A 24,194-nucleotide genomic window follows, 5' to 3' on the forward strand; every position below is an offset into this window, starting at 1 on the left:
GCAAACACTGCTCCCATTGCGAACACTTTTCCTTTTGTATACTCTGTCTAATAATGCCTCCTATTTGTTGCCATGTGTTGTCATTCTGGTACAACTGCTCTCCTAGTAGTAGAGAGATATTTCTCTGTATTTGCCTCTACCCAAACTGTGAAGACAGAAGCCAGCTCAGGGAGAGCCAACATTTCAGAAACAGTCAGAAAGAGCTCTTAAGGCTGGTACAGTTTATTTATTCATTTACACTACCTGCCTGGTCTCTAAGGACCTCCAAATGTGTGCTTCTCTGCTGGATTAAACATATACCCAGCATGTGACTGGACTCCTACCACAAGATAAACACTCATGAACTGTTGAGGATGTGAGTGTTTAAGGAACTAGATGGGAGACCTCCTTGGGAAGGTAGAGGGTTGAAGATCGGGATAGATATAGAACAATCAAAAGAAGAGGAAGGATGTCGAGTTTCATTCATAGGGAAAAATATATTCAAATACTGGAGGAGGCAATGAGACATTGAGACACATGGGACGTAGGGCCCGGTTCAGAGCCTGATGGTCCTGGGATTTAGTCCTGGCTCTGCCTCTTGCTGTGCTGCTTTAGGCAAGTCATTTCACCTTTCTGAACTTCATTTTTGCTTGCTTTCTTTCTTTTTTTAATTTTTAAAATATTTTATTTATTTATCTGAGAGACAGAGACAGAGTAGGAGCAGGCTGAGAGGCATACGTAGAGGGAGAAGCCAACTCCCCATTGATCAGAACACCCGGTGACACAATGACGCAGAGCCAGGAGCCCTGGATCCTGACCTGAGCTGAAGGCAGTTGCTTAACTGACTGAGCCACCAGGCACCCCCGTTTTCTGCTTTCTTTACCTCTAAAAAAGTGTTGCTGATACTGATCTTGCAAAATGATTTAAAAAATTAGAGTTAAAACATATGAAATATTCAGAATGGTGCTTGACATATATTCTACATCCTACTATTTTTATACTGCTTCTGTTGTTGTTAGCGCTACAGCTACTCACACTTACTGTTTTTATTTATTCAGTAAGCATTTGGTATGTGCTAAGTGCTTCAGATGCATTTTTTTTTTTTTTACAGTACCTAATAAGAAACTGGAGCCAGTCCAGTCCATAAATTATCATTTCAGGTGCTTAAATTTCATCAAAGGGAACATAAACATTCAGAATTGAAAATGGTCTTGGAATTTCTTACTTAGTAATTCCAGTTGTTGCAATCTGTCCTAATGAATAATCATACGTACAGACAGATTTATATACAGTAATGTTTTCTGCTACATTATTAATAATAGTAAAAAAAAAGAAATAGTCACATGTGGAAAACATAGGATAGAACTGAAGAAATTATACTAAAATGTTAAGAATTATCACAATTGTAGATTATGATTATTTTTTCTTTTTTATACTACTGTATATTTTCTAGTTAGTTTTCTATAATTTCCTTGTATTTTAGTATTGTGAATTTTTCCTTAAATAGGGAAACTTGAAGGTCTTTCAGTTTAGCCTCAGGTGACACATTTGAATAATTTACATAATCCCTCCCCCATTTATCCACACACACACCCCCCACCTCAGTCTATCTTTATTTTGTCTGTGCTGATGGTTTTAAAATTCTCAGTCTCAGATCTGCTTCTTTGGTTTTGCTTTACACAGCACTACTGACTAGCTTTGTCTTCATTATTATTTTTTTTTTTATGATGCCTTTTATGACCCTTAGTATCACTGCTGGGTCACCAACAGAGATTGAACTTTTTTAAGCCCCTCTGGTGCTTCAGACCAGCCAGGACAGCAGTGCCCTCCCAGTGGGGCCTGGGTCCCTGTTTCTCCCCAGCAGTTGCAAGTGGGGTTGACCAGACGCCCCATGAGTTTTAGGGGACACACTGGTGGGGTCATCTGGGGCTTTGTGTCCAGACTCTATTCCAGGAGGGCAAACTGGGCAGTATTTTTTTTCCTCAGGATGATGAATTTGGGGCACCAGAAAGGTGCCAACACACAGATTGGGGGGTGACTGAAATTGTTTATGTTAATAGACACCCCATAAAAATATTTGTTCCTACACACCCTAGAGGTATGGTTCTAATAATCCCTTAAACATTCTCTCCTTTTCTTAAGCATCTAGAGGGCCTTCGGTATTGCTGTGTATAACATTTATTCCTTGCTGTGCTATCATGCAGCTCTGGATGAATACGTTGTCAGTGTTGCTCAGCAAGTGAGGTACAGAAACCAACCCAGTACTCCATGCTTGAGCAATATGGAAGATGACACCGAGACCAAAGAAAGACCCTAGTGCTCAGCTGTGAGATCACAATTAGAAACAATAAACTATCACTGTAAGATGCTGAGCAAAGGAATCCTTTATATATTCTCTAGAAGCCCAGGGCATCAAATCTTAGGCGAAACTAATGAAATATTTTTTACTCCTAATTTTAGTAAATGTAATTTCATTCTTAACCACGTGGTACATTTTCTGAATCATATGGTGTTTCTGAAGCATACAATGGTAGTTGAAACATTTTACATTTTAAACTTTGTTCCTTGATGACATGGATTATAGTATGTTGAGGCATCAGAAATGAAGGGAAGGGAAAGGAATATCTTTGGTATAATTTTAGAAGGGGAATCAAATCCTGTCTCTTATGTAAGTCTTCTGACTAATTAATCTCTTAGCCATTTTTTCTTTCTTAAAGGTCCTTTTAGATTGTTGCATAATACCCTCCACAGGAGACAAGTCTTGCAAAGACTACCATGTAAGTTTATTTTATCATGATAATTTAAAGTTTATTCTAATTCTTTAATGAATATTAAAAATGTTACTAGAGTTCCACAATCTCAGAAGTTGGTAATTATTATCTTCATTTGTCATATTATTATATCATCTACTTGTGAGAGAATTTTTCCTCCATTTTCTCCCAATATCTTAATTGTTTCTAACAGCATTATTTAGGGTTGTTTCTAGTCTTTGTATTTTCTTCAGTAGTACCATCTGAAGAATGAAGTTCCAAAGATCTAAGTGATCTTTTGAGAATTCATCTTCTTCCATGACTATGGGTTACAGAAGGTTAAGTAACAGGCTTCTAGGATTTTTTTTTTTTTAATGTGTAAAAGATTTTATTTATTTATTTGAGAGAGAGAGAGAACTTGAGAACATGAGTGGGGCAGGGAGAGGCAGAGGGTAAGGAAGTAGTGGACTTCCTGCTGAGCAAGCAGGGAGCCTCGCCTCAGGGCTTGATCTCCGGACCCTGAGACCATGACCTGAGTCCAAGGCAGAGGCTTAACCAACTAAGCCACCCAGGTGCCTCTAAGATACTTATTTTTTGAAATAACTTAATCTACATTTCTTCAAACAAAATGACTCAGTTTTATTTGAACTACTTAATTTTTAGCAGAATAATAGCCTTGCATATTTGATTTGTCAAGACCTATTTTGGAGGTATAAACTAGACTGTTAATTTTTTCAAAACTTTATCTTATACAGATCGAGTATAATTTCACGTATCTTCAGTGTCCATTAGAATTTACCAAGAAAGTAACACCTGCACAGGATGTTACATATGAGCCTCTTACAACCCTCAATGTAAGTCCGCTGTCTTCATTATCCAGGTAGTTTCTGCATGGGTTCTATAATGTTTTGGTACAATAGTTTCAGGAAGGGGCCTGGAAAGAATTTAACATTAATAGTTTTAGATCTCTGTCCTTCATGTGTCCTAACCCCTTATTTTTTAGGAAAGAAAGTAGTCATTTTCTATAGTAGCTATAATTTGATCTGCCTTAAAGTTCCACATTCTTGATCACTTTAATCCTAATGGTCATATTATAAACCTGCCCCAACCTACAGTCCAATAAGCCACGGACAATATAGGCTGACAGTTGGTACTTGCTCCCCGCCTCTGTCCACCTAAATATAAACATATATATTTAAGAGTTTCCTCCATGCAAAACCATGGGAAAATTCAAGGTTGATAACTTACAGTCGTAGCTTCCAAGTCAGCTAACCACTGGGGTCCACGGTAAACTCTGACCTTTCAGAACCACTTAGATCATTCTGGAAGAGTGATCCCAATCTGAAAGCAGGCCCAGCATACACAGTATAGACCCAAATTGCCCAAGAGACCTAAGACCAAACCAGCTCTTATTCCAAAGAGGACTTTTATATTTTCAGTAGATGGGACAATAAACACCATGCCAGTATGATCCACTGCATCTAAATCAGGGGTCTCAAACTCAACTATAGAGGAAACAGTTTACTAGATGGGTTAAAAGGAGATCTGCTATTGGCATCAACAAATTAGTGCCACGTGGGAAGGGCAGCCCAGCTTATAAACACTGGCAACAAATTAACACTGTGTATTAGCAAAAGAAAATCTATTTGAGGGGTAGATTTCCAAATGTGGTCTAGGGTCTAGATCTGTGCTAATAGGTAACTACTGACCACATGTGACTACTTAAAACTAATCAAAATTAAATAAAGTTAAAAGTTCATTTCTTCATTTGCAGTAGCCACATTTCAAGTGCTCAGTAGACTATGTGTCTTGGGGCTTTCTATTGAACAGCACAAATATAGGACATTTCCATCATTACAGTAAGTTCTATGGGACATCCCTGGTCTAGACCAATTGGGAATTTTCATTCACTTTAAATGAATTAATGTTTCTTCATGACTTTGGTACAGACCATGGTATCAACCATCACCTAAGTGGTTATCTAGAAGGCTTAGTGAGTATTTGGAGGAGGAAGGATTCAGAGTCACATGGACTTTATGCCCAAAAGGCTGGCAGTGGAAACTGACTCTCATACTGGCTTTATGTAAAGAATTTTAGCTCTGCTGGAGTATGTTATGTTTTGCAGTTGTTACTATAGTTCAGACTCAATAGCCAAATGACCTAAAAGTAACTATACTTAACAGCTATACTTAGGAGAATTTTTGTGTATGTATGTGGAGGTTTTTAAATTGTAATTTAAAGAATAGGCAATACCTCTATCAGAGTGTATTGTTTTCACCACCAGAGTGAGAATAGGAGAAAATAAAATCTTTGTAGGTTCTAAAAAGTAATATGCTTAATAAGATACGGACTAGGAGTAATTTATATGAACCCAGCTTGCTTGAATAAATACACTGCACTTAGTGGACTTTTGGCAAGATTGAATAGTGCCTTAAAACCACAACAAACCTCTCCTTATTATACCTGAGCCAATATGGGTTCTTCTGGAAGGATAGCTGATCCATCATAGGAAAGTACTGTGCACAGAAGTCTGAAAGTCTAGATGGACCTGCCAGTGCTTAGATTCAGGCAAGACAGAAACCTGTCCCTTGGACAGTTCCCCACAAAGTTAGAACATTCCACACCTCTCTTTCCTCCTCAGGGAGAATCTAGGAGTTGGGAATTTTCTCTTGATCTCACTGCTCCATGCTGGGAGAGGGACTGTGGTGATAAATGCCATGAATTTCCTGCTGTCTTTGATTGTGGTTCTTCTTGGCTACAGGCTCACTCAGGGTGCCCGAACCTCTTAACTGGTATTTCTCACTAAGATAGTTTTCCGGGTATTGCTATTAAGTTGATGTCTCTTCTCTCCATGGGTGTAGGAGGGTCTGGGATTCCTGTTCCATCTTGCTGACATCATTTCTTTTATATATTTCTTGAATAATTAAAAATTAATTTGGAGACACCTGGGTGGTTCTATCAGTTAGCTGTCTGCTCTTGATTTGGGCCCAGGTGATGATCTCAGGGTTGTGAGATCAGACCCCGCATCAGGCTCCACACTGGACGTGGAGCCCGCTTAAGATTCTTTCTTTCCTTCTTCTTCCTCCCCACCCCAACTAAGAAAAAAAATTTGAAGTAGATACTAGTAGTTCCCAATAATTCATGAAAACTTAATAATCTACAAGCTAATTTAATGACTATGTGTACTATACTATTTAAAATTCTTCTAGAAAGATAAGCCTGAGTTTTTTCAAGGAAAGAAAAAGGATGTAGAGCTTCCTTCTTTATCTTTAATATCCTTTCCAGTTGTAATTTTGTATGAGATTAAAATGCTTATTCTATCTCAACTAGTGAGAAATTGAAAGAGACAAACTGAATCAAATAACCGCATGTACAAAATGGTTCTCTCTAGCTTGTTTTTCAAACTATACATTCTTGCTATAATTTTTGATTTTTCAGACATTCATAAAAAAGTGTTACTTTTACAATATTAAAATAAAATTATAAAACAAGCAAAGAAAAAGCTTAACTTGTGCTTAATAGTTTAATAGGATTTATTTTGTTTGATCTTTCCTTATTTCTCAGGTAATGGTACAACATAACCGCATAGAACTTCTCAACCATCCTGTGTGTAAAGAATACTTACTTATGAAATGGTGGGTAGTAAGTAGTATTTCTTTTTAATAATGCCCCATTGTTTGTTTAAAATCTTCTTATTAATTGTTTAGGTTTTATTATCTTAATGCTTTATACTTTGAAAAAGAAATGTGTTGAAGGCAAATTTTGGTATTAAAAATGTTGTTTGGGGGAGGAGTCAAATTGGCGGAGAAGTAGCAGGCTGAGATGACATCAGGTAGCAGGAGATCGATCAGCTAGATAGCTTATCAAACCACTCCTAATACCTACAAATCCAACAGGAGATCGAAGAGAAGAAGACCAACAATTCTAGAAACAGAAAATCAATCACTTTATGAAAGATAGGACCAACGGAGAAGTGAATCCAAAGCGACAGGAAGATAGACTGTGGCAGGGGGGGCCGGCTCCCAGCAAGCGGCAGAGCAATGGAGCACAAAATCAGGACTTCTAAAAGTCTGCTCCACTGAGGGACATCGCTCCAGAGGTCATCCCGGAGTGAAGGCCACACGGGAACAGACTGGCCTCTGGTCCTGTGGGGTCATAGAAGGATCAGGAGTGTCTGAGTGTCGCAGAGCTCGCAGGTATTAGAGCGGGGAAGCTGGCTACAGAGACAGAGCCTAGGAGTTAGCTCTCAGCTTGGGGTTACCTTGAACTATAATCCATGGCATAGGCCACTGCTCTGTGAGTGGGGTCCCCACAAGATCCGGGGAGACCCCCCTGGAAGATCTCAGGGATCTGCGAGGTTTGGAGACTCCAGGAGGAGCTGTATGTCAGAGACAGAGACGCTTGGTCACAGGCTGGGTGAGCTTGAAGCACAGCCGGAGGCCAGGGAGATGGGAGTGCTTGAGCGCTTTTCTCTGAGGGCACACTGAGGAGTGGGGCCCCGGGCTCTTGGCTCCTCCAGGCCGGAGACTGGGAGGCCGCCATCTTCATTCCCGTCCTCCAGAACTCTACGGAAAGCGTTTAGGGAACAAAAGCTCCCGAAGCAAACCCGAGCGGATCCCCTGGTAATGGCGGTGCAACTCCGCCTGGGGCAAAGGCACTTGAGAATCACTACAACGGACCCCTCCTGCAGAAGATCAAGAAGAAATCCAGCCAGGACCAAGTTCACCTACCAAGGAGTGTAGTTTCAATACCAAGGAGAGCAGCAGAATTCCAGAGGAGGAGGAAGCAAAGCATGGAATTCATGGCTTTTTCCCCATGAATCTTTAGTCTTGCAAAGTCAATTAATTTTTTTAAATATTTTTTTCTGCTGCTAAATTTTTTTTTAACTTTTATGCTTTCCTCTTTTAACATTTTTAACTAGTTTATCTTAATACCTTTCATAAAAAAATTTTTTTGAAGCTTCATTATTATAGTCATATGTTATCCTTCGTTGTATCTAACTTTATTTTTTGTATACACATAGGGTTTTTTTCTTCTAAAAAATTTGGGGTACAACTTCTAATAGATCAAAATGCATCCTAAATCTAACACTGGGCTTGTTCTAGTCTCCAGCCCGAGCAAATTCTCTCCACTTTTTTATTCTTTATTCTCCCAACCAACTTATTAACTCCTTTTTTAGAAATTAAAAAAAATTTTTTTTTCATCTTTATAGTCATATTCCATCCCTTCATTGTGTTTACCCTTATATATGTTTTTCATTCTTTAAAATTCTAGGAGGTAGTTTCTTCTAAGAGACCAAAATACTCCCCCAAATAAGTGGGTGACCCTGTTCTATTCACCAGTCTAATATATATATATATATATATTTTCTTTTTCTTTATTTGGTTTCTTTTTGTATTTTTTTTTCTGAACTTCTTTTTACCCCCTCACTACGCCCCCAATTTGGGGTCTTTTCTGATTTGGTTAAAGCACATTTTCTTAGGGTCTTTGCCACCATTTTAGTATTTTATTCTCTCCTTTATATATTCTTATCTGGATAAAATGACAAGGCAGGAAAACTTACCACAAAAGAAAGAACAAGAGGCAGTACTGAAGACTAGGGATCTAATCAATACAGACATGGATAATATGACAGATCTACAGTTCAGAATGACGATTCTCAAGGTGCTAGCTGGGCTCGGAAAAAGCATGGAAGATATTAGAGAAACTGTCCGGAGAAATAAAAGCCCTTTCTGGAGAAATAAAAGAACTAAAATCTAACCAAGGTGAAATAAAAAAAGCCATTAATGAGGTGCAATTAAAAAATGGAGGCTCTTATTGCTAGGATAAATGAGGCAGAAGAAAGAATTAGTGATATATAAGACCAAATGACAGAGAATAAAGAAGCTGAGCAAAAGAGAGACAAACAACTACTAGACCATGAGAGGAGAATTCAAGAGATAAGTGATACCATAAGATGAAACAACATTAGAATAATTGGGATTCCAGAAGAAGAAGAAAGAGAAAGGGGAGCAGAAGGTATATTGGAGAGAATTATTGTAGAGAATTTCCCTAATATGGCAAAGGGAACAAGCATCAAAATTCAGGAGGTGTGGAAAATCCCCCTCAAAATCAATAAGAATAGGTCCATACCCCATCATCTAATAGTAAAATTTACAGGTCTTTGCAACAAAGAGAAAATCCTGAAAGCAGCCTGGGACAAGAAGTCTGTAACATACAACAGTAAAAATATTAAATTGGCAGTGGACTTATCCACAGAGACCTGGCAGGCCAGAAAGAGCTGGCATGATATATTCAGAGCACTAAATGAGAAAAACATGCAACCAAGAATACTATATCCTGCTAGGCTATCATTGAAAATAGAAGAAGAGATAAAAAGCTTCCAGGACAAACAAAAACTGAAAGAATATGCAAACACCAAGCTAGCTCTACAGGAAATATTGAAAGGGGTCCTCTAAGCTAATAGAGACCCTAAAATTAGTAGATCAGAAAGGAACAGAGACAATATCTATTAAGAGTCACCTTACAGGCAATACAATGGCACTAAATTCATATCTCTCAATAGTTACCCTGAATGTAAATGGGCTAAATGCCCCAAGCAAAAGACTCAGGGTATCAGAATGGATAAAAAACCAAAACCCATCAATATGCTGTCTACAAGAAACTCATTTTAGACCCAAAGACACCTCCAGATTTAAAATGAGGGGGTGGAAAACAATTTACCATGCTAGTTGACATCAAAAGAAAGCTGGGGTGGCTATCCTTAGATCAATCAGATTTTATGACAAATACTATAAGAGCTGAGTAAGGACACTATATCATACTCAAAGGGTCTGTCCAACAAGAAGATCTAACCATTTAAATATCTATGCCCCTAACATGGGAGCAGCCAACTATATAAACCAATTAATAACAAAAAAAGAAACACATTGACAATAATACAAAAATAGTAAGGGACTTTAACACTCTCCTCACTGAAATGGACAGATCATCCAAGCAAAAGATCAACAAGGAAATAAAGGCCTTAAATGACACACTGGACCACATGGACATAACAGATATATTCAGAACATTCCATCCCAAAACAACAGAATACACATTCTTCTCTAGTGCACATGGAACATTCTCCAGAATAGATCACATCCTGGGTCATAAATCAGGTCTCAACCAGTATCAAAAGATTGGGATCATTCCCTGCATATTTTCAGACCACAATGCTCTAAAGCTAGAACTCAATCACGAGAGGAAATTTGGAAAGAACCCAAATACATGGAGACTAAAGAGCATCCTTCTAAAGAATGAATGGGTCAACCAGGAAATTAAAGAAGAATTGAAAAAATTTATGGAAACAAACGATAATAAAAACACAATGGTTCAAAATCTGGGACACAGCAAAGGCAGTCCTCAAGAAACAAGAAAGGTCTCAAATACACAACCTAACCCTACACCTAAAGGAGCTGGAGAAAGAACAACAAAGAAAGCCTGAACCCTGCAGGAGAAGAGAAATAATAAAGATCAGAGCAGAAATCAATTAAATGGAAATCAAAAAATAAAAAACAAAACAAAACAATAGAACAAATCAATGAAACTAGGATCTGGTTCTTTGAAAGAATTAATAAGATTAATAAACCCCTGGCCAGAGTTATCAAAAAGAAAAGAGAAAGGACCCAAATTAATAAAATCATGAATGAAAGAGGAGAGATCACAACCAACACCAAAGAAATACAATTATAAGAACATATTATTAGCAACTCTACGCCAACAAATTTGACAATCTGGAAGAAATGGATGCATTCCTAGAGTCATATAAACTACCACAACTGAACCAGGAAGAAATAGAAAACCTGAACAGTCCAATAACCAGTAAGGAGATTAAAGCAGTCATCAAAAATCTCCCAACAAAAAGAGCCCAGAGCCAGATGGCTTCCTAGGGGAATTCTACCAAACATTTAAAGAAGAATTATTTCCTATTCTCCTGAAACTGTTCCAAAAAATAGAAATGGAGGGAAAACTTCCAAACTCATTTTATAAGGCCAGCATTACCTTGATCCCAAAACCAGACAAGGATCCCATCAAAAAAGAATTATAGACCAATATCCTTGATGAACACAGATGCAAAAATTCTCACCAAAATACTAGCCAATAGGCTCCAACAGTACATTAAAAGGATTATTCAGCATGACCAAGTGGGATTTATTCCAGGGCTGCAAGGTTGGTTCAACATCCACAAATCAATCAATGTGATATAATACATTAATAAAAGGAAGAACAAGAACCATATGATACTCTCAGTAGATGCTGAAAAAGCATTTGACAAAGTACAGCATCCCTTCCTGATCAAAACTCTTCAATGTGTAGGGATAGAGGGCACATACCACAATATTATCAAAAGCATCTATGAAAAACCCACCGCAAATATCATTCTCAATGGAGAAAAACAGCTTTTCCACTAAGGTCAGGAACATGGCAGGGATGTCCATTATCACCACTGCTGTTCAACATAGTACTAGAAGTCCTAGGCTCAGCAATCAGACAACAAAAATAAAGTAAAGGCATCCAAATCGGCAAAGAAGAAGTCAAACTATCACTCTTTGCAGATGATGTGATACTATATGTGGAAAACCCAAAAGACTCCACTCCAAATCTGCTAGAACTCATACAGGAATTCAGTAAGGTGTAAGGATATAAAATCAATGCACAGAAATCAGTTGCATTTCTCTACACCAACAACAGGACAGAAGAAGGAGAAATTAAGGAGTCAATCCCATTTACAAGTGCACCCCAAACCATAAGATACCTAGGAATAAACCTAACCAAAGAGGCAAAGAATCTATACTCAAAAAACTATAAAGTGCTCATGAAAGAAATTGAGGAAGACACAAATGGAAAAATGTTCCATGCTCATGGATTGGAAGAAGAAATATTGTGAAAATGTCTATGCTACCTAAAACAATCTACACATTTAATGCAATCCCTATCAAAACACCGTCCATTTTTTCAAAGAAATGGAACAAATAATCCTAAAATTTATATGGAACCTGAAAAGACCTCGAATAGCCAAAGGAATATTGAAAAAGCAAGCCAAAGTTGGTGGCATCAAAATTCCAGACTTCAAGCTCTATTACAAAGCTGTCATCATCAAGACAGTATGGTACTGGCACAAAAACAGACACATAGATCAATGGAACAGAATTGAGAGCCCAGAAATAGACCCTCAACTCTATGGTCAACTAATCTTCGACAAAGCAGGAAAGAATGCCCAATGGAAAAAAGACAGCCTCTTCAACCATTGGTGTTGGGAAAATTGGACAGTTACATGCAGAAAAATGAAATTGGACCATTTCCTTAACCACATAAAAATAGACTCAAAATGGATAAAGGACCTCAATGTGAGAAAGGAATCCATCAGAATTCTTGAGAACACAGGCAGCAACCTCTTTGACCTCAGCTGCAGCAACTTCTTCCTAGGAACATCACCAAAGGCAAGGGAAGCAAGGGCAAAAATGAACTATTGGGACTTCATCAAGATCAAAAGCTTTTGTACAGCAAAGGAAACAGTTAACAAAACCAAAAAACAACTGTCAGAATGGGAGAAGATATTTGCAAACGATATATCAGATAAAGGGCTAGTACCCAAAATCTATAAAGAGCTTATCAAACTCAACACCCAAAGAACAAAGAATCCAATCAAGAAATGGGCAGAGGACATGAACAGACATTTCAGCAAGGAAGACATCCAGATGGCCAACAGACACATGAAAAAGTGCTCCACATCACTCAGCATCAGGGAAATACAAATCAAAACCACAATGAGATACCACCTCACACCACTCAGAATGGCTAAAATTAAGTCAGGAAATGACAGATCCTGGCGAGGATGCAGAGAAAGGGGAACCCTCCTACATTTTTGGTGGGAATGCAAGCTGGTGCAGCCACTCTGGAAAACAGCATGGAGGTTCCTCAAAAAGTTGAAAATAGAGCTACCCTATGACCCAGCAATTGCACTACTGGATATTTACCCTAAAGATACAAACGTAGTGATCCGAAGGGGCACGTGCACCCGAATGTTTATAGCAGCAATGTTCACAATAGCCAAACTATGGAAAGAACCTAGATGTCCATCAACAGATGAATGGATAAAGAAGATATGATATATATATATATATATATATATATATATATATATATATACAATGGAATACTATGCAGCCATCAAAAAAATGAAATCTTGCCATTTGCGACGACGTGGATGGAAGTAGAGGGTATTATGCTGAGTGAAATAAGTCAATCAGAGAAAGACAATTATATGATCTCCCTGATATGAGGACGTGGAGATGCAACGTGGGGTGTTTGGGGGGTAGGAAAAGAATAAATGAAACAAGATGGTGTCGGGAGGGAGACAAACCATAAGAGACTCAATTTTACAAAACAAATTGAGGGTTGCTGGGGGGAGGGAGGTAGGGAGAGAGTGGTGGGGTTATGGACATTGGGGAGGGTATGTGTTATGGTGAGTGCTGTGAAGTCTGTAAACCTGGTGATTCAGAGACCCGTACCCCTGGGGCTAATAATACATTATATGTTTATAAACAAAATTTAAAAATTATAAAAAATGTTTATCTTTGACATTAAATGAGGTATTTCACGGGTGGAAATCCTTTTAGAAGACATAAAGAAGCACTCCTGGGCCTTGCATTTTAATGGACAGTGAAGTGAGAGGGGTACCTGGGAAGAGCAATCAGTGTGGAAGTCAGAAAATATGAGCTAAAGCCTCTGTTTTTCCATTAATTGGTGAGAGATTTTAAATAACTCAGGATTTTCTGGGAAGTTGAGATTGAGATTCCTTTTCTAAAAATGAAAAAAGGTGAATTTGAAGACCTTGTTTGTAAAGTTCATTGAATTTACCACATAGATTTCTGAGAGGGATTATAACTACTTTTTCCACAGGTTATCTTATATATTTTTGTTAAAATTATGATTTTTTTATTTTTGTAGGCTGGCTTATGGGTTTAGAGCCCATGTTATGAACTTAGGATCTTACTGTATTGGTCTCCTACCTATGACATTTCTTGTTACCAGTATAAAGCCAGGTATGGCTTTCAACTCAACTGGAATCATCAGTGAACCTCGTGATCATTCAGAAATATTAGACACTAAGGTATTTTCGATTGTTCTTCATATTTCAACTTTTTAAAATAAAATATTATGAAAAGTGTTGTTTTTTCTTAGAAATACTAATCTCATGGTATATCTGAAATATCAGGACTTTATTAAAAGTAGATTGCAGAATTAATATATGAGCAGTTTCTCCTAAAATCTTTTGTAGAATGAGAGGGACTATAAATAAATAGATCAATAAGTAAGTTTGTAAATTAAAAAGAATTGACATTTATGAGATGCTAACTTTAATGCTGAAGTATAAAACTTTAAAATAGGTCTACAAGAACATAGATGTGTGGCTGTCAGGGATTTTGGGGGAGAGGGAGTGGTTCTTAGTGGATACAGGGTTTGTGTCTGAAGGTGATGAAACGTTATGGAGCTAAATGCTGATGGATGGTAGTGGTTGCCTTAATGTCACAGAATTATACATTTTGAAATATAAATGTCCCTGTAAAATATAAAATTTGAAAATGGTAAATTTTATGTTTATGTGTATTTTACCATAATAAAAAATTTTTTTACATAGGTCTACAGATTTGTATTCTTTTAGAATTTGTTTGGTGATTTTTGAATCTCTCTTAAAAAGGACATTACAAAATGAGGATGAGTTATCTTTATATTCGTATCAGTAATTTTTTGTTTAAATAAAGCAAATATGAACAATGTGTATGAATAAAGCAGAAGAAAAACAAATATTCAGTAGTAGAAATTATGAAGATGTTTAAGTGTTGTTTTATTTGATATCCTTCATAACTTTTGTACTTTTCTTTTCAGAATTCATATTTTATAAAAGTTTGTATGATTTTAGTTTTTTTGTCAAGTATATTTGGATATTGCAAAGAAGTGGTCCAAATTTTCCAACAGGTACACAATACATTTTATATCTCTAAAGTTGCAAATATTTTAATACACACAACATAAATTGCTAAACTATTATTTTTTAAACTATTGTTAGAGCAATATATGTCAGAATAAAATTGCATATCTTGACAAATGTGTAGATTGGAAATACCAAGCATAAACTTTTCAAACCATAGAAATCACATGATTTTAGATAAGACTCCTGCATCGAATGGTGCCTATTTGACAAAATTGAAGTAAAAATGTTCTAGTTGCACTAATTAGTCCATATGGGTCTGCTTGGCTACAAATGAACTTATGAATGCCTTTTCTGTATTTTCTCTCATATCAGTTAGATATTTTGCTGACATTATAGATTTTGAATTTGATACTTTTGAATGTAGCAATTTATAAAGAACTTACTTGGTCCATGACTCTATTTCAACTGGGTTTTTCTTTGAATTCCTTTCTTAATAAGAATGCTTTTCAGGGGCGCCTGGGTGGCTCAGCTGATTGGGCGACTGCTTTTTGCTCAGGTCATGATCCCAGGGCCCTGGGATGGAGCCCCGTGTTGGGCTCCTTGCTCAGCAGGAGCCTGCTTCTCCCTCTCCCTCTGCTTGTTGCTGTGCCGGCTTGTGCTCTCTGTCAAATAAAATAAAAAAAAAAAGAATGCTTTTCTTTATTGGATAAAATTACAATTTTAATAAAATTTGGAGCTCTTAATAGCATAATTTTTACTTCATACCTTTTTTTTAAATGGGTGAACCAAATTCAGATCAGACTCAAGAATTATGTAAATTATCTACAGGTCCTTACTTTGGCTAATAAATGGTATCAATCTTTTATTTCTCAGTGTGGAGGTTTAAAGTCTTTCATTCATTTTGGGGTTTTTTGTGCATCTTTTTATAAGATATATCTCTTTTATACAATACCTCATTTTATGTGAAAATTTACCTTTTATATAAGCACTGATATCTGCATTAAAGAATGTTAATGATAGTTACAGTGCTTCACATTTGATACACTATGCATTGCAAAAACTTATATATGTGTGTATATGTGTGTGTATGTAGGTGCGTGTGTATATCTATCTATAGTTGTAGTAAGTTGTCACAATTCGGAGAATTAGACTATATTGTTTCATTGTAACTAATTATTGTGGGCATATTATTTAATCTTGTCATAATTTTCATTTTTTACAGATTGTAGTCTAAAGTAAACTATCAAGTTACATGATTTCTCTAACAGAGTTGGTCTCCACATTTTTTTATTGATAGTAAAATCATTGCCTCTACAGGAAATTCGATGTCCAAAAAACGAAATCTTTAAGAGTAGGAAATGACTTCAATTTGTCGTGGTCATTAAGTCTTAGCACAGGTCTCAAACCCCCTTAGAAGCAGCTTCAGTTTATTTGTATCCTGAGAAATCCACACGTATGTCCTTACACAGGGAGAAAAGAATTATCTAAACCAACTTGCAGCTCCCAAGGAATTTCCTTAAGAAGGAATGAACTCTACAGAGAAAGTCAGAAACTTGTTGAATTTCCTTAGGTATCAGATTTCCAAAGTGTGCCAGGTCAACAGAAGAAGCTGGGCCATCTCCAGTACTGGTCCATACCCGGGCTCTGAGTTCAGTCAAGGGTAGCAGGAGCTGGGTCCTTGGTCCTAAATCTCTCCCAACTGCAGTGTCACAAAAATGTTGCTGCTGGTCAACGTGTATGTGTGGGTAAGATGCCAGGTCTTGGACTCTACATGTGGTAATTCTGAATTCTTTTCAACCCCAGAAAAGGAACTATATTTTGGATAACGCCAATGCAGTTGAATGGATTATCTACACAACAAGCATCATTTTTGTGTCCCCCTTATTCGTTGATATACCAGCTTCTGTGCAGTGGCAATGTGGGGCAATTGCTATATACTTCTACTGGATGAACTTCTTATTGTATCTTCAGAGGTAAAGCCAGCTTGAATGATTTCTATATCCCTTAAGTATTTGTAATATTAAAGGAAGAACTATTTGAAATACCATAGATTTATAATTGTCTTATTCCTTTTCCAATTGTTTTAGACTATGAAGATACATTTTATATACTATTAAGGAAAAAGTGAGGGAGGTTTGGAGCTCAGAGTGTAGACCAAGATTTTTTAACCTTGGCACTACTGAAATTTGTGGCTAGATAATTTTTTGATGGGGGGGGGTTGCCCTGTGCATTGAAGAATGTTTAGCAGCATCTCTGGCCTCTACCCGCTAGATAAACAGTAGCAACACCCCTACCATGTGACAACAAAAAAGTATGCAGATATTGTCCAGTTCTTCTGAGTGGCAAAATCACCTGGGGTTGAGAAACACTGGTCTAGACAAATCTAGGTTAAATGTGGGGAGTAAATGGAAATAAAAGTATTAGCTATTCTTGGCTTTACTTGATATTATTTGGTAAGAATTTGCTTTAGATTAAAACAATCAAAATGAAGTGATAGGTATGGGGAATAATAGTGATATACAAGAAAATATAAGAAAAAAAACTAATTACAGAAGGGGGAAAAGGACTAAGCTCCCTTACCTCCAGATAGTGTTACTTCATATAATCTTTACAATAACAGAGGATAAATGTTATTACTCACAGTATATAAAAGAAGAAAATGAAGGTGTGAGTTAAGTAACTTTCCCAGGATCTCAGCCAGTAAGTGGACATTTTGCCTACACCTTTCTAACCCCAGGGACCATGCTTTTCCTACTATGTCAACTGCATCACTGTTCACAAGCACAATGCTGTGGGGCTGAGCCCAGCGCCTTGGAAAGGACATGGTATGGTGGGAAGAACAGTAGTCTGAAAGTCAAGAGGCTTCAAGGCAAGTCTGGGTGCTGCCACTCCCTTGGCTTTGCCATTATCAGTGACCTTAGCGAGTTCCTGGACAGCTTCGGGAACTTAGTTTCTGAGGCCTCTAAAGTCCCTTTCATCTTTAAAGTCTCATGACTCCCCCTTTAACAAGTTGCCTTTAACAAAGGAAATGTCCAGATTTGTGGCCAGAGGACACATCCATTATCTCTCAAAACATTTCGCAATTTTGGTTTGTAGGAGAGAAAGGAAACAGGAGGTCAGGAGGTCCTGTAAATCATGTGGGTGCACCCTTCAGGTGTGTGAGCTCATTTAGAGTCCCCACTGGATGCATCTTCTAACTCAGCTCTAGAATCCCTTTATCAGGCTTTGCTAGCACTTTCTATGATCCTGAGGAGATTTTTTTCCTCCTGCTTTGTTTGAAGTGATTCCTAGTGGTCAAGTAGTAAAACAAAGATAAACACGAGCAAGAAGGAAAAATAAAACCCTTTGACAGTTTGAAAATGAGACAACTATGCCTGATTTCTCATGTCTCCTTTTTGAAAGTAACTGGTCTCCGTTACTCATCTGTGGAATGCAGTTACTAATGCATGATAAACATTGACGCTGAGTGAAATACAATTTGACCAGAAAAGTAAATACATACTTTAATTTTTACATTTTTCTAGATTTGAAAATTGTGGAATTTTCATTGTTATGTTGGAGGTAATTGTGAAAACTTTGTTAAGGTCTACGGTCGTGTTTGTCTTCCTTCTTCTGGCTTTTGGTCTCAGCTTTTACGTCCTCCTGAGCTTGCAGGTGAGACAGCTACCTTAGTTGATTTTGTTGATGCGAATGTTATGAATATATATTTATACTTAAATCTGAACAGCCTAGAAATTTAATAGTAATGTAACAGTTTTTTTTTATCTGATAAAATTGCCTTCAAATGATTTTTATCAGAGGAAAAAATGTCATCTAACTCAATGACTTTTTCCCCACTGTCAAAATGTTTATATAGGGGCGCCTGGGTGGCTCAGTGGTTTAAAGCCTCTGCCTTTGGCTCGGGTCATGGTCTCAGGGTCCTGGGATCGAGCCCTGCATCGGGCTCTCTGCTCGACGGCGAGCCTGCTTCCCCCTCTCTCTCTGCCTACTTGTGATCTAAATTTAAATAAATAAAAATTTATTTAAAACATTTAAAAAATGTTTATATATAATACATGATGATTTGTTATAGATACAGAAAAGATCTTTTTGATAACTTTATTGTCAGCTTATTAGTAGTTCTTGTCACTTTCAGTAGTTATAGTCCTGTGACTTAAAAACATATTCTAAATATGATTTTTATCATTTTACTCTTCGGGAAGTGTTTTTTCCTTATATGCATTTTGCATTTCACTTTTACCATCTTTTCTCAGGATGCTTTCAGCTCTCCATTGCTTTCTATAATCCAGACCTTCAGCATGATGCTAGGAGATATTAATTACCGTGATGCCTTCCTAGAACCGTTTTTGAGAAACGAATTGGCATATCCAGTTCTGTCCTTTGTACAGATTATTGCCTTTACCATGTTTGTTCCAATTGTGCTCATGAATTTACTTGTAAGTAATTTTTCCTTATATTTCCTGTTTGTTGATCAAGTGGGGGCATTTAGCAATGATCATTATTCTTTGCCTCCTTCAACTCCCTTCATGAAAGGAAAAAGGGACTATTATAAAATCTGTTCATTCAACATTCATTTAGTGCCTGGGTGTACCAGGCACAGCATGACGCCCAGAGGATGCCAGCCAAGATGCATTCACGTGGCAGATACCTATGAAGAATCTAGACACTGATCCAGGTGCTGGGAAACCGTGGTGAATAGACCAATACCCAGGCCTTACATTATAATCTAGTCATGAAGTTAAATAGTAAATAAATAAATATGTGACATAATGTCATGGGGATGAAAAAATGCTATGAGGAACTACAAAGCAGAATAAGGAAATAAAGATGAATGTTGTTTGTGCTGCTCTGGGTTTGGGTGGGAGGTCAGAGCATCGGCAGAGGTCTTGGTGGAATGAAGGATTAAAACCTCGTCTCTGCCTTTAAATTTCTCATTGACCAGAGATTCTGTGGGAAAGAGCCTCTCAGGCCTGAGGGCATCTGTGGCATCCAGGTGTCCTCTCTAAACCAGTTACAGGCTGAACGTCCTCAGCAGACACAAACGTGCCCTTCACAGAGAACCTGCTCCAGTCATGAGTGTCTTAGCCAATGCAGGCAGAGGTACATCCCAGGTCCATGAAATGCCTAAGCTGACGTTGCAGGGCATTTTTTTCCTTATCCATTTATGCATACATTCAGTACACTTACTGAGTCTGACTATACACCAGAGACTGTGCTATACAGTGTTTCCGGGAAGAAAAGAAAATATCAACTACTTAATATTTTGATTCACTTACTTGATGCAACTCCGGTGTTTTATGTTGATGACCTAGAAAAATAAAGGATAGCACTAAGAATAATAAAGAATGACATAAAGCCCACGTTCTTCCCTTGGAATCACTTATGTTTTAGAAGATAATCATCTAGAAGAGGATTTGGCCTAGCAGTAGTACACATGGGTGCCATCTCTACCTGCACATCCCAGAAGAAAATCAAACCCAACAGAGCCAAGACTGTCAATGCTTTCTTTCCTTTAAGCTCTTCTGTTCCTCTCAGTAGAACCTTCCTGGTTATCTGACTCAGATCATTGGAAGATACTCTAGATTCAGCTCTGCCCTTCCCTCATTTCTCCCAGTAAATACTTGCCTCTAATGCCTACTTTCAGTTGGCTTACACCTTTTTGGTTCCTCCTCCATAAAGTTGCAGTAGCCCAAAGAGGCTCTCTTGTCTCACTTCTCTGCCTAATCCTTCCTGCCAGTTGTCATCACAGAGATGTTTTAAGGAAAAGCTGAAATTGCTTTTTTCATCATTTTTTATCTTTTTTAATCCCTAGGACTCTTCAATTCAGTCTAAATCCATCAGCATGACACACAAGGGTCCTCATGATCTGATTCTTACCCAGATCTCACCCAGCTCCCCGCTGTTGGCAGGATTTACCAAGACATGTACCGTGAATGTTCACTGAGTGTACCAGACTTTTCTGTGGGCTTCCTGGGCTCTGTTCAAGCTGCTCCTTTTCCTGGAAGGCCCCCAACTTTGGGTTAACTCTTTCTAAGCTCTCAACACTCAGCTCAAGCATCATCTCTCCTAGATAGATCTTCTTAAGCAACACCTCCCTGCCATCACCCTGGTCTGAATCAGATGCCCCTTCCTTGCGTTTTCATAGTTTTGGGGACACAAATCAGAAAAATATCATAAAACCTACTTTCTAGCTTATGCAGAGAAAATGAGCTAATACAAAGCACTTGAAATGGTGCTTGGCACATGATAAGCATTAAATAAACGTTAGCTACAATTAAATAGTAATTTATCTACTCTCTGACTCACAAGATCAGATGTCTTCAGATCCTAGGCAAGTATCTTCAGTGTGTGAAGCCGCTGGTATGAGACAGCTGGTTTTTGATGGAGGCTGCTATAAACTAGAGAGAATGCCCACTGAAAGGCTTCCAAATTAAAAATAAAAAACATTATCCTGCCAAATAAAGCCCACTTGCTGACTACACGTGGTTCCAGTGCTAGTCTGCGCGCTCTGGAGTATACTCTCGCTGCTCATTCACTCAGTAGCTGTCTTGTGTTCCTGCTCTGTCCCCGCTGTGGTTCTAAGCACTGGGCATACAGTAGTGACCTGGACAGACCGAGCCCTTCCCTTATGCAGTTTACTTGACTTTCTGAGAACATCAGCATCCAGGAGGCTGGTTCAGCATAGGTGGGTACTGATTGTCTAACAGATACATATCAGCTCATGTAAGTAAGTGGATTTAATTGGGATTGAGTACAACTAAGCTGACACGTTCCCCTCACCTAATTCTATGAAGCCACGGATTTCTAGATGGAGTTCCTGTTGTTTTGGTTTGTTACCAGAGCCACACCCACCCTTGAAGTGTACCTCTTCCTGCCAAACCTATGTAAGATATATATTCTGCATCACCTCGGTTTGCTATTTAACTTTTCCATTTGTCAAGTCACACTTGTTTACCTTAGAGAGGCCCAACTCCTGGAGTTTGCAACCGTGTTGCATGGTTACCCCAGTGGCATTTGATATTCTAGCACCCCGTCCTCTCCAAAAATAACAAATTTTTATTTTAAATCAAAATGAATTTCAGATGGGTGTCCTAGTGTTTTATGATAACACTTAAAATCACTGAATCCATGTGGCTACCATTGTGACCAAGCTGTATAGGCTTTTCAGTGTGCTACAAGAGGTGTTAGCCCTGTGTGTTGGGGCCACTACTAGGCAGTTACATGCTCACTCCCCCAGCCAGAGAGATCTTAGTGCATTTTTAGGTGTCACTAAACTGGTGATGACTCAGTGCTGTGTTGTACTGTAGATTGGTTTGGCTGTTGGCGACATTGCAGAGGTCCAGAAGCACGCGTTGTTGAAGAGGATTGCTATGCAGGTAGGTACTGCATTTATTTAAAACATCTTGAAATTAACACCATCTTAATTATTCATGTATGAGCATAGCTGATTTCTGCGAACAGTTATTTAAAACAGGTATTTTGTTAGTGCTGAGAAATACCACACTATATAGTGCTTGTTGGGCCCATTCTTTGTAGTACCTGCTGTAGTCAAAGACTCAGGAATGAGGAAAAATTTTTCAGAAAAAGTTCAGCAGAGAAACTGAGAAATTATCTGGGCCTCTTTTAATGTCAGCATGTGGCCAACCAGGTAGCTAGCTGCTAAATAAGGATGTGACAGGTGTCAAGTGTTCTGTCTTGTCACAGCCCCACTGTTCCAAGGATCCTGGTATTCTGGCCACAGTCTTGCAAGGTTCCCACATCACACGTTATATTGAAGTGAAGTTCACTGCATCCATGAGATTTTGTTCCTTTGTCACATCCCTGACATCTTTCTAAATAATTCGATGTAAAATCTGCTCAAGTCAGAGGCCTCTGGGTAGGTCCTTGGCGCTGAATCCTGTGAGGTGGTCTCCTGTTACACAATGCAAAACTATTTTTATGCTCTTATTTGCCTTGTCTTTAAATTTCAAATTTGAATGGGAATATTTGATGCTTCAAAAATATCTGATGACCAGTTGAACATACACATTCAGAAACTTAGGCCAGTTCAAGAGAAAGACAAATTCATGGTAAGATTTAACTTTATTCTCTTTACTTTTCTTTGTCACACTGCTTTCTTCTGTGTCACTCACTCAGCTATCCATTAGCACATGTTTATTTCTGAACAGTGTTCTAGTACATGACACGTGTGGAGCACAGTACAATTTAGCATGAGTGAACACAGAACCCCAGCACAAAGTCATCCAGTTATTTGCTAACTTTAATACGTAAAAGAAGTCTAATTAGAGAGCACATCAACAGAACATTCAGAGTGTAAAACGTCGAAGTCAACTTAGAACTGTCCTTAGAGTCTCTGTTCTGTGACTAAGCTGTACGTTATACAGAGGGCTTGGCACATTTAAAGAACAAAAATATATAAGTTAACTGATTAAAGTGTTAGGTCCAGAAAATGAATGCAAACACAGTTAAGGAAATGCTACATGGAAGAGTTGGCATGTGAGCCAGACCTTGAAAGATGGGATTCAGAAGAGCAGTGAGGCCGGTCCAGAAGGGCAGGATCCAGCAGGAGCAAAGGGCTGAAGGCAGAATGAGAAGTGGCTAAGGAGGGTGAAGGGCCACCTGGCCTAGAAGGATGACTCCTTAGAGGGCACTAAGGCTGTTCAAGATTATAGAGGGCTTTATTTAAAAATAGCAAAAGAAAACCTCAGCTTTTTTTTTTTTTTAAGATTTTATTTTTGAGTAATATCTCACCACCAACCTGGGGTTTTAACTCACAGTCCTGAGATCTAGAGTCTTGCTCTACTGACCAAGCCAGCCAGGGACCTCAGAAAACCTTAGCTTTGAAAGAAAGGGCAGTAAATGATGGAAGTGCTTCAAGTTATTTCGTTAGTGCATGGGACGCCATTAGCTCTTCCAAAGAATGAGAACCAAATGAAAGTGGTGTTTAAGATGATTAGTTATTATCTCGATTTAGTGGAGAAAGATTAAAGCAAGAGCTAACTGACCAGTTCCTACTGTAACAAAGATGGGGTGTGGGACTTGAGGGAAGTAGGGAAGAAAAGGAAAAGAGATGCAGAAACCTCCTCGCAGGCATGCCAGCAGTACCTCATATTTCCCCTAAGTTGTTTTTTTAAACAAATTTCTATAATCCATGTACCAACTCTGTCAGGTACAACCTGAGTGTGAGGCCACATCAGAACCAGAGTGTAAGGGGACGGCAGCAGCCCTCTCACGGAGGGCTTTTCATTTGGTCTTTTCACAGAGTCCTCTCAGACCTAAGTGGGGACAGAGAGGCCCCTGGGGCAGTGCATGCTGGGAGATGGAACAGTTACTCAAAGACAGGAGTTGTATTGTGAGGAGCTTGGAGCTCTGTAGTTTTCCACATTAGTATCCCGTTTCCAGTACAGGCTGGCAGCTGTCAACACTGCACACGGACAGGCACATCACAGAGGGAGAGCCTTGGAACTCACTCAACCTCCAGCGTGGGA

At 38.4% G+C, this 24,194-nt stretch overlaps 1 protein-coding gene across 1 annotated transcript in view; it reads left to right on the forward strand.

Annotated features, from left to right (window-relative positions):
* Nucleotides 1-24,194, forward strand: part of TRPA1 (transient receptor potential cation channel subfamily A member 1) — a 65,590-nt gene that overhangs the window by 36,576 nt on the left and 4,820 nt on the right. Inside the window, exons 16-24 of the mRNA XM_032869254.1 lie at nucleotides 2,697-2,756; nucleotides 3,485-3,583; nucleotides 6,294-6,364; nucleotides 13,722-13,884; nucleotides 14,661-14,750; nucleotides 16,510-16,679; nucleotides 18,231-18,360; nucleotides 18,960-19,142; nucleotides 22,014-22,082. Of these exons, the coding sequence (XP_032725145.1) occupies nucleotides 2,697-2,756; nucleotides 3,485-3,583; nucleotides 6,294-6,364; nucleotides 13,722-13,884; nucleotides 14,661-14,750; nucleotides 16,510-16,679; nucleotides 18,231-18,360; nucleotides 18,960-19,142; nucleotides 22,014-22,082 (1,035 nt within the window). The remainder of the gene's footprint in view (nucleotides 1-2,696; nucleotides 2,757-3,484; nucleotides 3,584-6,293; nucleotides 6,365-13,721; nucleotides 13,885-14,660; nucleotides 14,751-16,509; nucleotides 16,680-18,230; nucleotides 18,361-18,959; nucleotides 19,143-22,013; nucleotides 22,083-24,194) is intronic.

This window comes from Lontra canadensis, unplaced genomic scaffold, assembly GCF_010015895.1.
Source record: "Lontra canadensis isolate GAN:19392208 unplaced genomic scaffold, GSC_riverotter_1.0 scaffold37, whole genome shotgun sequence".
NCBI classification, from domain to species: Eukaryota; Metazoa; Chordata; class Mammalia; order Carnivora; family Mustelidae; genus Lontra; species Lontra canadensis.